Source organism: Anarrhichthys ocellatus, unplaced genomic scaffold, assembly GCF_004355925.1.
Source record: "Anarrhichthys ocellatus isolate YVR2014 unplaced genomic scaffold, GSC_Weel_1.0 scaffold228, whole genome shotgun sequence".
Lineage (NCBI taxonomy): Eukaryota > Metazoa > Chordata > Actinopteri > Perciformes > Anarhichadidae > Anarrhichthys > Anarrhichthys ocellatus.
In genome coordinates, this window is record NW_022280258.1 from 40,322 (window position 1) to 54,898 (window position 14,577).

Consider the following 14,577-nt stretch of genomic DNA (forward strand, 5'->3'; position numbering starts at 1 on the left):
ACACACACACACACACACACACACACACACACACACACACACACACAGGTAAGACATTGTTAACGTTCACCATAAGAGACCAGAATGCATCATTCGTTGACACTCTTCCTGTCCAATCAGATTTCAGAGTTGGAGAGCGAGAAGCAGCACCTCTCTGACGCTGTGGCGTCCCTTCAGGAGCGCGCTCAGTCAAACAACGAGGCGCGGGTCCGCGAGGTTGAAATGGAGAACCGCCTCCTGCACCAGAGCATCACCGACACCAGCTCCCGATTGGCCAGCTTAGAAACCCAACTCAAGCTAGCCAGTGAGGATGCAGAGAGGCTGAGGGAGAGGGCGGGTCGGTGTGAGGAGGTGGAGCGTGAGGCGGCGAGGCTGGAGAGGAGCAGGGACGCCCTGAACAGAGAGGTAGTAATAAAAAAATATATATATGTTTTATGTATTCTTAAAAGCTAATTTAATTCATACAAAAATGAGTATATTAAACGTACTTCTCTATTTTACTTCTAGGTGGCCTCTCTGCGTGCATGCAGTGAGCGGTCCGAGGCTCTAGAGAAGCAGATGTCCTCCTTGGAGCAGGAGGTGCACAGGCTGAAGCGGGAGGCAGAGGAGGCCCAGCGGGAACAGCAGCGACTGGGGAGGCACGAGGTGGAGAACAGCCTACTGTCGAAGGAGAACCTGGATTTGCGCTGCTCCCTGGAAAATCTGCGCTCCTCATCCGCCCGCCTGGCCACCCTCCAGGAGGAGCATAAAGAGGCCCAGAGAGAGATGCAGGATCTGCAGAGGAGGCTGGAGGAGACCCGAGAGGAGGCACAAGGAGAAAGGAAGAGGGCAGAGAGGCTCGAGCTGAACGTGGCAACCCTGAACCAGGAGAAGCATCGCTTAGAGGACAAAGTACAGAAGAGCAGAGAGGAGAGGGAGGACGAGGAGAGAGAGAAGCAGGACACCCAGGCCAGAGAGGAGGAACTGAGAAGGGAAGTAGGAGAGCTGAAGGAGGAGCGGAGAAGGAGGGAGGAAGTTGAAGAGGAGAGGAGGAAGCTCCAACTGGACTTGGAGCAGTCAGAGAAGGGCAGGAAGCACCTGGAAAAGGAGAGCTGGAGGATCAGAACGCTGCTGGAGGGGAAGGAGACAGAGCTGGAGGAGAAAGTCAGGCGATTGGCCACTGTGAAGAAAGAGGGTGCGACTCTGGCTAAGGAAGTAGATAGGCTGAAGGAGGTGTCGGTCAAAGTCAAGGAGTTGGAGAGGGAGAACAAGGAGCTGCAGAAACAGGCAACTATTGACAAGAGGACTCTGGTCACTTTGAGAGAGGTGAGAGTCTGTGGTAATGATTAATTTCTTACACGAGGTAAAATATTGAACAAAGAGATGAACAAACTCTAAATTCTTCCCTTGTGAGTTTTTGTCAAAGAAAAACAATATTGGACACTCTTTTCCCCTCATAAAATACAATAAATTGAACTTGAAAAACATGCTCATGTGATCAAAAGCTCCGGAACAGCTAAAAAAACTGACCTTGTGGTTGTACTGTTTTGCAAACCACTGTTTCCAAGATCCAGAATGAACTCACAGTCTCAATAGAATAGTTTTGAATAACTTGACATTAAATAGTCCACTATATCGGAAAGATAACACTGACCCATAAACCCCATATCCAGTTTTTAATACAAGAGTAAAAGCGTTTCTCACCAGTCTGATGCCGGAATGTGGTGCAGGAATGCGGAATATTTGCATGGCAATCTTCCTTATGACAACAATGTACATGTGCGCAAATTAACCGCGTTGCAGTGTTCCATTTTTGTAAAATACAAAAACACAAAAAAGTCTTATTTTGTGAAGAGAAAACTGAGTCAAGAACAGCTATGACAATGGACAGTGTGCTACACAATACATAAACTAATTGGACCCCAAATTTGCTGCCGACGCTAGCTGTAGTGGCTGTTCCGTGACCAACATATTATGTAAGTGGACATCAGCTACATTACTATCTTCCTCGTATCCCAGCTGCTTCTCAAGCCATCTATCACCATTTATTTGGTTGTTGAGGTAGTCGTTGGAGTGCTTCTCATACATTATTGGGTGTTTTTAGAAACCCATATGATAAGCCGTTCCCCCATTTTGGCAGGAAGCTATCTGGATGTATGACATCACCTGGAACAAAGGATTTCATTGGCCAAACATTTATTTACACGGGTGGAAATCTGCTGAAATCAAGGTCCATCCGAATATTTTTCCCCCTCACAAATGTTCAGCAGGGGTGTTGAAGTGTTCATAATGCACAAAATCAGTTTTTTGTAAATTTCAGGGCAAATTCTTTGAACAGAAAACGTTTGATGTGAAACGGCTTCAATATTGGCATAACATTCCGAACAACCTACAGTTTGCTTTTTTTTAACCCTGATGTGCGTTGTATCATCTATGTGGAAATGTTGATATGTATGAGTTTCATAGCTGCAGCTCGTGTATCTTTATGTGTGCAGGAGTTGGTGTCCGAGAAGCTGAGCGTTCAGCAGCAGAGTGTAAAGTTGGAGAGACTCAACCAAGAACTGGAGAAGATCGGGCTCAACAGAGAAAAACGATTACAGCAACAGCACACACTGGAGGACAGGTAGTCTGCTCTAATACGCTGCTATGCTGTTCCCATGCTAGGCTTGCTAATCACATTGAGATGATTTCATGTGTAGAAATGAATGTCGGATGGGAAGTTGATCGACCGATTTCTCTTGTTCACACGGCAGCAAGTACAGGCTGCTGGAGTCTCGGCTCGAGGAAACCGTCCAACAGACGATGAAGATTAAAGAGGAGAAAATCTCCTGTCTGGAAAAGAAACTGGAAGACAGCAACACACTCAACACTACGCTGCGTGCTAAGCTAGCCACCGTAAGCACATGCACACAAACTCTTACTAAAAAATCTGGTGTTGTTTTTTGAACAGTGTGTTACAATTTGTTTTGTTTTGTTTTTTTCCAGGGGGAAGAAAACCACAACTACCAGCAGTGCTCAGGAGGCGACCGGAGTCAAGGGTCAGCCACTGCTGAACTGCTCCGAATCAAAGATCATCTCATTGAAATAGAAAAGAATGTACGATTTGTCTGTTGTTGTTTTTTATTCAATTCAGTTTATTTTGTATAGCCCAAAATCACAAATCACAAATTTGCCTCAGAGTGCTTTACAATCTGTTTTACTGTTTCAATCACATATATTTATATTTACAACTTATTCAATTTTTTGTGTATATCCATGCGTTATGGAGCATGTTTAATGCTCTTTTTACTTGTCTATTTTCCTATAATTCATTCATTCATAATTCACCCTTTTTTGCACAATTAATGAGCATATTTAATGTTATCTGTTTAATTATTGAACCATCAGGAATTCCTCGATGTGCCTCTTTATTTTAGAATTACCATTAGATGTTCTTTTTTTAGTAGGCTGAGTTCTTAATTGTTCTGGTGTCATTACTTTCCCTAGAATGCCTCCCTGCAGACGGAGAGCAGTCTACTGAAGGGGCATCTCAAACAGCTGGAGAACCAGAACACGTCTCTTAACAACCAGATGTTGGGCCTGCAGCGACACACCACCACCCTGCAGGAGCAGAATTCAGCCTTACATACACAGACTGCAAAACTACAGGTACAATGTCCAATTCAGCCACATAGTGATTTTGTAAAACTGAGCCAACAAGCGCCAGTAACATCCGTTGTACAATAATTCCCCAGATAATGTTGTATTTAACCACTGAGTTCTAATGGATTTCTGTGTTTCAGGTGGAGAACTCCACGCTCTCCTCCCAGAGTGCATCTCTCATGGCCCAGAATGCAGTCCTGCAGGGCCAAGTCACCGCCTTGGAGTCGGAAGTGGAATCGTGGCAGAGGCAGCGCGAGGAGGCGTGGCAAGCCAGAGAGGGCGTGCTCAGCGACCATGAGCGCCTGCTGAGCGTTCACGAGAGGCAAGCGCACGAGTACGAGCAGCTCATCAGTCAGCACGCCGCGCTGAAGGGCAAGCAGAGGGCGCTAGAGGGCGAGCACCGGACGCTGCACAGCAAGTAAGTGATGACAAAGAACCTTACTGCCAACAGTAGAGCGATAGTCCTCTAAAAAACACTGTGAGCAGAAAAGCATTAGTGAGAACAATTTAGTAAATAATTAATGGAGGAAGCAAAAATGAATGTAGTCCTCTGTTAAAATCACAGTGGAATGCCATTAGAGCGTATTTAGCTTCTATAATTTAGGTTTAGTTACGAGAAGGATTTCAATCAAATCCTTGAAATGTGTGGCTTCATGGATATAGTACGATGTAGCTGTGGAAAGATATGCAGCTGTAGGATTGTTCACCTGCACCACCTCATCGACATCTTATGGAAATGTAATCAGAGTTTTTTCCAGCTGAAATCTAAATACACCTATGATATAATGGTGGAGTGAGGTTTGATATGATGGGCGGGGTTATCTAGTTACCAAAATCACATTTGATTGGATACATTTATGGAACCGCCCCGAGTTCAGCATGAGTCATCAAAAATATTTTACATTTTACAGGAAGAGGAAAGAGAGATTTTGTGATATAAATACTAAAACAATAAATGTTTTAAACACATACGCATTAACAGGAGGTAACACGGAACACAGGATTAGAACGTGGTAGATAAATAGTTCTCATGTCACTGTGACTTCAGTGGAGATGTTGCCCTGCTGCTTATTAAAAATGTTTAAAGGTGAAGAACGTTGTAAGCTTGCAGAAAAATTGAAGGTAGTATTACTTACTTTACCCAATATGCACCATTGTTTCTTCGTAGTTCCAAACAACAGACATTAGCTGATGTTTATTAGATATTAATCTTTATTTAGGTCAAAACTTAAGATGACCTGTCTCGTAGCTCTACTGTAGTTGTAACTGGCCAAAGTAACCAAATGCAACAGAACTTCACTTGAGCTCAATGTACAGGATGTAAACAGATGCATGGCGTCACACATATGCACACACACACACAGCATTCTCAGTCAAGCTTGCTTTGTTGATTATTGACTTGTACACTCCACCACCAGTGGCTGTAGGTCACAGCAGTGGTGGGCCGTCAGGACCTTCAAAGCCTTCTCTGCTGGCCTAAACAGAATCACAAATTTATAGCTATTTTATAATTTATTAACTTTTCTTAAATACACTACATGTTTAATGTAATTTATACAAATATTTTTCCCATTATCTTATTTTCTCATTGCACAGCTACTGTCTTCCTCAGTTGCTCTGCTTCCAGTGCAGCTTGTTTTAAGTAGAGCTTTTATCCAATCAGATTTCACCTCTGTGTCTCTTGGTAAGAAGAGAGGCCCGAGGCCTGCAGACTCACAAGTGAATCCCTTTGCAGTTTAAGTGAATGGGGACGATTTTGTTGATTGTCATAGTCTTCAACCAATCAGATCTTTAGTTTGACATGTGCGTATTCTTTGACGTGTCAGAGCCTGCTAGCTGGCCTACACCTACGTCAGCTTTACGTGCAGCTCGGTTTGCAGGTGCAGCTCTGCAGTGAGGTGCAGCGTGCGCTGTGATTGGTCAGTGGGCGAGCACGTGACTATTGTGAAACGAAACTTAAAATAGCCATCAGAGGCAGAAATTAGTTGGATTAGTAAGAGTTCAAATTGAAAGATATGGAAGAAATTATAACATTATAACAGCAGCCCCTGAAATACAACTGGGGAGGCTCGACTGTCACTGGTGTCCATGAATCGAGAAGGACTTCTTACTGGAACTGAAACAATGTACTGTACAACCGTGGGATTAAACTCTTTGTAAACAAAGAAAGGAGGATGAACTTTGTCTTTCTGCATTTGGTAAGTGACAAACTGTGTTTGTTTTTTTTACATCTGCAGTAACGTTTTTATGAATAATATTTGATGGCTCGTGCTCTTGTGTGGTGGAATGTGTGGATCCGCTGCAGGTTTGCTGGATTGATGTGTCATGCTTTGTTGTCATATGAATATATGTGACTGGTTCTTATGACTTTGTTGTTAGATGTGTTAATTACTTTGATTTGACTATGCATTGTCCGTTAATGATGCAGCGTCCCATCATGCACGGATTCATGTATCTGCACCGTAGCTGTTCAACTGTAGTAGGACACCACAGAAGGCCCAGGCATAAAATGCACGGCCTGCCACTGCATCCTCCACTCCAGACGAGTTCAGGTGAAACAGCGTTGCAAGTTTTGATGCGAGTGAATCAACCTCCATATCTTCCCTAAATGGGTAGCACATAAATGTAGCGACTGGCTCTAGTAAAGCAAAGTCTTGAAAGCGTTTGTCCAACTCCGACAGACACTTGTCAATCTGCTCTGTGTAGCGCGCACTGTTAAGTTGCGCACACACCTTCCGTTGCGTCTCCAGCTCTCACGCGAGGTTTTGGAAGTTCCTCAAATCATGGCGCTGCAGCTTTAGCTTCTTCAGTCGAAATAAATTGGAAGGCTAACTAATTAGCTGGCCGGAGTTTTGCAGTAGCTCGTGCTGTTGACCGCGCATACGTGGTGACCCGTGTGTTAGAAAAGACGTGATCTCAGACCGGCTGCCCTGTATGTCAATCAAGTGGCAAATGTCATAGGGAGGATGGATGATAGGCTAACATCCCATTGTTTTTGAATGGTTGCGATCTACCCGCACTACCTTTGCGATCGACTGGACATATTGGGCACCCCTGGTTAGGAGATACTTTTAAAGAAACATAATATTTATACATCTCACCTTGTAATTTTTTTTTTTCACCATATTTGTATTTGGGAAATGTGTGTCTGTGGGCATCACAGGTGACACATGGTATCAAATAGTTATGTAAACATGCTCAAGTTGTAATCACAGACAATATCATGTCCTTCTGCAGGTATTGTACTTTGCTGCAGCAGAAGGAGAAATGGGAGGAGCACGAGAGGCACAGTCTGAAAGAGAAGGAGGAGCTGAACCAGGAGATCCAAAAGAGTTGTCTTCTACAACAAGAGAATCTACAGCTTAAAACAGAAGTGGACAGGTACTGTGTTGGAAGTGGTTTTCTTAAGGTCTAAGCTTTGAAAAGGTAGTTAAAGGGATAGCATGGATGTTTAGAAGTGGGGTCGTATGAGGGACTTATCCACAGTCAGTGTATAAAGTATTACCTACAGTAGATAGCGGTCGGCACGCCACCAGTGTGAGAAACCTAAAAAAGTTATTATCAATTTAAATGTAAACTATATTTGGAATATTTTGCCAGTTATATAAGAGCAGTAGACCAGCAACCCTCGTGTTCTGCAAGGTAAAATGATGTTGTTGTTTTTCAAAATGGAGTCTGGTGTCTTTGGCTGAAACTACAGCTTCAGTTCCTCGCCAGAAACGGCTGTCTCACTGTCTCATGGCAAGGTTAAGGTCTACAATATGTTTTGCTGACAGCAGTACGTTGCTTTGCCCCTGTGCGGTAGCTCAGGTCTGTTTCTCCAAACTGGGGACGTCATGACCAGCCATGATGTCCCCAGTTGCAGAGGGACTGCACATGATACACTGACTATGGACAAGTACCTCATACAACCCCACATCCAAACATCCAGACTAGAACTCGAGGCAGAACCTGGGAGCACAGTTGGCTTCAAATTATAAAACTACCTGAAATGATTACTTGACTTTCCTCGTGAAGTTATTCTTTCTCTTCTGCCCCCCCTTTAGGTTAACAGAGAGCCAATCGCAGCAGTCAGAGCAATGTGAGGGGCTGCAGCAGCGCATGAATGAATGCAAGAGCTCATTAAGCTCCGCCCAGCTGGAAGAGAGTCGATGGATGGCACGATACGATTCGCTAATGGAGCAACACCAGGGCCTGGATCTAACCATGACCAAACTAGACAACCACTGTGAGGTGAGGCGGGCCTTTTACTTTAGAAATAAGTGACACGTGTGTCCTGAAGCACAGCAGAGTAATCACCATCACCTTCTTGGTTACTTTCCTAACCTGACCCACGCATGTGTGTGTGGTTTTTTTAGCTGTTGAGCCGACTAAAAGGGAACCTGGAGGAGGAGAACCACCACCTCCTGAGTCAGATCAACCTGCTGAGTCAGCAGAACCACACTCTACTAGAGAGGAGCATGGAGAGCAAAGACCTGTATCACCAGGAGCAGAAACTATACATGTAACCGCACCGCAACACCTGCAACACAAACTGTGCACCATAAAACAACACCAGCAGTAAACAGACTATACATGTAACTATAGAGCAGACACCACCCTAAGAGGGAAGTATCCAGAACTGCTTTTAAAGAAATGACACGTGTGTACTTTTATGTTGAAACTGTAAAGATAAATAGCCTTGATCTCAAATTACATGGATGGATGAGCTCATCTGTGGTTTTGTGTGAGCATGAAGCCAAAAGAAATTCACCCCTTTTGCAAACCAATTAGCTGCAAAGCTATATTGTTTCATAGAGCTTCATCTCGCCATCACTACATACTATTTATTGGGACAGTTGGAGCCCGGAGTCAACCTCCGGTTCTGAAAAGTGAAGCAAAAGTGCCTTAAACCTCCTACTTTGAGTCAAATAGACCATAAAGCAGGGTATGCTTAGAGCGTGGATACCTTGTGGTTGACAGTTCACTACCAGAGCCCGTATACGGCGTCTCTACGTCAGTCGCCAGCAGTCCAAATATGGTCACATCAGTTCACTGGTTGCAAAAAGCCAAGTTGGCGACAGCCAAAATGCCGGACTCTAAGTTTAAAAATAGCAGTCCACAAACCAACGGGTGACAGCATGGGGACTATGTCCACTTCTTATGTACAGTCCGTGATTGGAACGCACCCAAACGTTTCCAGGGAGTCCCGTCACAAGTACAATACACTTCCTGGTTTGAATCACATGACCTAAATCATATATCTTTCCTATTCGATCTTAACGAATAGGAAGGATATAGTAGTAAATTCAGTAATAACTGTTGTCCACTGAGTGTCTCTGAAAACAAGATACACTAAAGTGTACCATGGCAATGAATACGACGTGTTTCTGTGTTTTTTTTTATTTTTATTTCTCCATCCAGTGATAAGCTGAACGCTCTCCGTCGCCAGAAAGAGAAACTAGAGGAGAAGATCATGGACCAGTACAAGTTCTACGACCCCACACCTAAAAAGTAATGCTTTTATAGACTCATTTTATTTTTTACAGGAAATGTGGAATATCTGTGTGCAGTATTCAGTGTACAACCAGCCCCACATAACGGTACATGTTGTGTCTCGTCAGGAGGAGTCAGTGGGCCGGAGCCAAAGCTTTAGCCAAACTGATTAAACCCCGAAAGGAGAGCAGCAGGGAGAGAGGGGCCGACCGAGTCAAGGAGGGAGGCAGAGAGAGAGATAGAGCAAAGAGTGCCCCAGACATCCCACTGCCTTCCCCGCCCCCCCTCCTCCCTCCTGAAACCCCACCCCCTCTTCCTCAGCGTACAGGAAGTGACACACAGGACAGCGGCCATGACCACAGTAACCATAACAACCACACCAGCAGCACCAGCATGGGACCCCAGAGTCCAGCGCTCACGCCCATCGGCCGAGGTAAGCACACTCCGTCTTCATACACTATTAATTATCAGGACCGGGAGAATTTACCCGTCAAAGATCACAAGTTTCATATTGACATCAGAGGAGAAATTCATGTCTATGATGTCGTCTTTATGGAACATGAGAGAGTGGAAAACGGTTTAAAGTGTTTTATTCTGAAATGCACAATCTGCATGTATCAAGTACATTCTTTGTTAATATTTTGGTTCCAAAACCTCAAAGGTGATGGAACATGGTGACTTCTGATCTGGTGCACTTCCATATATTCACCTGTAGAAGGCGCTGTTGAACACCACATAATATCAGTGACCATTTCTCACGTCTATGATCATCCACTGTACCTGTACTCTACTGGGTTTCCATATCAACAAGACTCTGCTTGTGCAGAAGAGTTTTAATAGCACACAGACCTTTGTAATACTCCTTACTCTGAAGTGCTATTAAAAGTGCTATACAAATACTTAAATTATTACTATTAGCCATTTAAGTTACTATTATTGTCAGAATAAATATGTGCTTTGTGAAACATTCTAAAAAGGGTAAATCACTATTAAACTAATCTAAATTCATCAACATCTAACAACTTTTCATGAAATGATCATAGCAGATGCAAATATTACAGATAAACGGTATTACCTCAATGTTTATCAAACGTTTCTGAAATAATACTTTTAAAGCTGAAGTACAGTGAAATTACTTCATTCCATGTTTGCCTTGGATTATATCAAACTATGGATCTTATAACATTTATACTGATCTCCTACAAGCCACTAACTATACCCACATCTTTAATCCAGCTTGTGACAAGGGCTCACAAGTAGACATTGCTTTGTATTTACACATACAAGAAAAGGTATGGGACCACTTCACGCTCCAGCGAACTGACTTTTCATCTTTCTGTCCTAATAATAGAAGTGGGTTCTAATGCATGGTCCAAAGTTTGTATGTATGTTTCTATTTCAATGTTATTTGTATTTTTAGAGCTCTACTCTTAAATGGAGTTCTCCTCATGGCTGAACTCAATTCACTCTCAGTGGCTTTTTAATTGAATTCCACCGCAACTGGAAGTTGTCATATTAAGATAAGTTGAAACATAAACCGTAAATCTTAAGATTTTGTCTGCATAAATGAGTCCCCAACATATTCCTACACCACGCGTTGCACTACCAGTCCTACTTTGTTTGAATTCAGAGTGAGTTGAGGTCAGTCTCTTCGAGTCTAATGCATGATTTTACTTTTTTCTTGTTTTTATTCTCATGGATCTTCTTGCATGATGTCTATTATTTAGCATTCTGCCAATAAGTTCTGAATCAACTGTTTCCTTTGATTTACTCACTGTCATTATTTCATCGTTTGCTTTACGTTTCTCCATCTCTCCCTCCTATCTCTCTCCACTCTCTCTCAGCTCCCCTCACCCCAAAACGCTTCCGTTTCTTCCGCAGTAAAAGTCAAGAGAAACTCCTCCCCTCCTCCTCGTCTTCCTCCTCCTCCCGTCCCTCCCTCTCTCTCACCAGAAGACTGCGATTCTGGTCTTCCACTGACATCACAGCTGACGTCGTCACTAGCCAGCCATTCTCAGCCAACGGAGTATTCTAACCCCCCCCCCCCCCCCTCCCTCCTCCTCCTCTTTAACCATGCACATCATCATCATCATCACTGTCACCTGCACGTCATGATGCTCAGCAACACTCATCGCTGTGACTCGTAGTACTTCACACAATAATGCACATACCATGCACTTCATCAACAATGCAATAATGCAGTCACACTCCTCGAGCCTACAGATAAACATTCACAACACACATAAACGGGTGCGCATTGCAGGTGTGAGCCAGCCAGTACAACTAGTAAGTAGTAAGCACACACATGAGATGGTTTATGTGTGTGCGCCATGTTTCCCTGTACGCCATGTTTCCCTGTATGCCAGGCACGCCTGCAGATCGCTTGCATGTCCTTGAAGAGTTGTTTTATTTCTGATAGGTCTGTGTAAAGAATGTTCATTTGTGTTTGTGTGCTGTCTGCTCACTTAATGTTTTTAATCTGTTGTCTTGGTGAGGACACATTTCTCAGTCTGGATCTGAGCTGTGAGCTACTACTACTACTGCAAACTCCATCACCCAGCACCTCTTTTTTTTTTTTTTTCTGCCTGTCTATTTGCTTTAACCCTTTGTCTGTCCATCCCCTGTCTGAAATAAGCTTTTTAAGCATCAGAAGCCTTCATGGGTTTGTAAAACACCAATGTTTTTTGCTAATATCGTTTGTTAATATTGCTTTAAGGCAGCTAAGATAAGAATCACGACACCATATCGGTTTAAAGGGAAACCGTCACTTTTAAAAGAAGAAACAATACTGTCTTCCTCCTACAAATGAAAAGTTGAAGCAATTAAACACACACACATAAAACACACACGCATGCAAAATTCACTCAGGGGTTTTGTCTCCACAGCTTTATGACTGGTAGATTATGGTGGCTAACATTAGCTAGTGTTACCTTAGATTAAGCAGTTAGCTGACTTTGAGTCTCCTCTACCTTTCTTACTGTTACATTTAAGCGTGTCCTAGATAAACATTTCAATGACGTAAAACAAGAAGTAAACACATCAAGGCCTATTTGTTGTCACCATCCCATTGGATCTCAGTCAGGCTGCCTTTCTATGTCTAAAATGCATTATAAACATTTTTATAATGTGGTATAATCTACTTAACACTGTATAATTGTAGTTATAAGCACTCATGAATCTTCATAATGATTTATAACCTAAATATCACAAATTATAAAGCATTTTATAATGACTTATAATAAGTATCATAATATTTCATAATTGCTGGTCACTCCCTGACTTATTTTGCATTGATCATAGTGCATAGAGTGATGCGGGAATGACATATTTTTGTAGTCCAACAGGACGTTAGCCTCACACTGGTTCCCTCTACGGAAAGGCAATGGGATTTTTTCATTGGATTTCTGATTATTGCAGAAAATAATCTCTGTGGCAAATAAACGTTTATGATACTTACAAGTTTTGTTAAGCGAGCTAATGTACACCACTTTTATGATTTTTGAAGGGTAAATGCTATCGGCAGAGGACAACGCTAACGTTAGGCTATAAAGGAACTACAACACGGTCACATGGCTTCACCTCACCACCACCAAGCTAAAGGAGAACCGCTGTTTTTAAGAAACATAAAAGCTTCTAAACAGTTGAACCACAGACCTTTTTTCAGACATCTAACCAAAAACACACAAAAAACATTGACTCTGAGACGAGGAACAGGAAGTGAAAGAATGCTGACTCATTTCCTGGTTTTGGAGTCATTCCTGCAGAACTCTATTATAATTCTCATAGTTGTTAGGCATTATTATTACCATTATCGATTCCCCCACTTTGGCAAAATTGACCATTTTGTTACTGTTGAAAAGTGCCCAGAAGAACAACAAGAGCAAAACGCCAGGGAGCAAGTGTTATAAGTTCCATCCAGTGATGTCAGTGATCCCCGTCCCTTGACATTGGTCAGAAATATCCAGTCACAATGTCCAGTGTGCCTGAATCAATGAATGATGTCTTGCTTGGCTTTCTTGCTACTTTATGTGACGCACACGACACGTCTCATGGTCATACCATGGCGTGCAGGCTCCCTTACAACACTGTCACTGGTCTGCAGGTTTGGCTGACAGAGGCCGCGGTGTTTACCGTAGCAGTACTCCAGGAGGCAGCAGTGAGAGTGTCAATGGAGAGGATGGACACGGCCAAGGTAATGAACGTGTTGATGTTTAATGATGGTTAACATTCTGCCAACATGTTCTGAATCCACCAGGAAAACTGAGCTTCTTGATTAAGATGGAAGGTAAATCTATGTTTACGGTGTTCGCATATATTTTGAGACGGTCTAATTATTGTAAAGGAACAGGACTGTTAGCCTGCTCAGTGTTCACTCAGTGAACCACCTGCTTGGATTGATTGTGAAATCAGCAGCTGGAATCATATTTTTCATTTAGGCCACAAATTCCAACCTTTTACTTAATCAGGTCTTGTGCACATTTATTGCTGCTAGTGGCCTATCTAGCCACTATCGTTTGGTCTTATCGTTCTTGCTTGAAAACCTAAATTGAGTCACTGGGAAGGAAGGCGAAGAGAATTATACTATTATAATATGCGACTTCCTTTTACCAATACTTGTGGCTTTGAGAAATGCTTTGAAATTTAAGGTAAAAGGAGATGTATTATTGTTTATAGTACATGCAGTATATAAGGACAATGTATGATATAAAAAGTAAAAGATATTTTCATTATAATATTAATTCATTAATTTACAATATTGCATTGTTTTGCTCCTGGCAGCCTAACCTCTTTGAGTTTGCTGCCCTCCAGGTCAGACCCATAGAGCTTTGAGCTCAACTCCCAGCCATCAGTCACCCTCATTGGGCCTAACTACCAGCTCCAGACTGGGACAAGGTCTCAGCCGCAGGCCCAGAGGTAAGCCAGGCTATCAATACTAATATTAATAACCCTTATTCAGGAGGCAGCAAGAGAATGTTTTGTAATGGTGCATACAAATTTACAGGTCTATTATTTGATGAAGACTCCCGCCACAACTCCTCTGACTCTATGTTTGGTCAACATGGCAACACGGGAGGTCGCCCAGGGTCAGCAGACTTCAGCCACCACACCTCCAGCTCCAACTCGCCTGTCAATGGCAGAGGTACACACACACACACACACACACACACACACAGTGGCTCAGTGGTAGAGCAGGTCATCCTGGGTTGTCTCTCACATCAATTTTTAGTTTAAAAAAACCCAAACCATCTTGTGTCACTGCATCCAAGGGAACGTTAGCTAGCTAACAGTAGTAAAACAGGTCTGTCTCTCCCTGGCAATGTGTTGTGAAATGCGAGGTGATATTCAAACATAACTGGTCATTGAAATTATGCATTTTAATTTGATGTTCTTTATTCATAAGGTTTTTTTTTTTTAGTCAGGAGCACTGACTCATCCTATTCCCCACTACGTTTCACAGATATTACAGGTTATGTTTTCTAG

The 14,577-nt window shown here is 42.8% G+C and overlaps 1 protein-coding gene across 1 annotated transcript in view; it reads left to right on the top strand.

The window, feature by feature from the left end:
- Positions 1-14,557, top strand: part of LOC116400976 (protein Daple-like) — a 37,563-nt gene extending 23,006 nt beyond the window's left edge. Inside the window, exons 10-24 of the mRNA XM_031879111.1 lie at positions 92-405; positions 508-1,305; positions 2,475-2,602; positions 2,733-2,874; positions 2,965-3,075; positions 3,466-3,627; positions 3,762-4,039; positions 6,859-7,002; positions 7,668-7,854; positions 7,980-8,125; positions 9,025-9,114; positions 9,225-9,529; positions 13,199-13,288; positions 13,906-14,010; positions 14,099-14,557. Of these exons, the coding sequence (XP_031734971.1) occupies positions 92-405; positions 508-1,305; positions 2,475-2,602; positions 2,733-2,874; positions 2,965-3,075; positions 3,466-3,627; positions 3,762-4,039; positions 6,859-7,002; positions 7,668-7,854; positions 7,980-8,125; positions 9,025-9,114; positions 9,225-9,529; positions 13,199-13,288; positions 13,906-14,010; positions 14,099-14,328 (3,230 nt within the window). The 3' untranslated portion in view covers positions 14,329-14,557. The remainder of the gene's footprint in view (positions 1-91; positions 406-507; positions 1,306-2,474; positions 2,603-2,732; positions 2,875-2,964; positions 3,076-3,465; positions 3,628-3,761; positions 4,040-6,858; positions 7,003-7,667; positions 7,855-7,979; positions 8,126-9,024; positions 9,115-9,224; positions 9,530-13,198; positions 13,289-13,905; positions 14,011-14,098) is intronic.
- Positions 14,558-14,577: the final 20 nt, after the last annotated feature.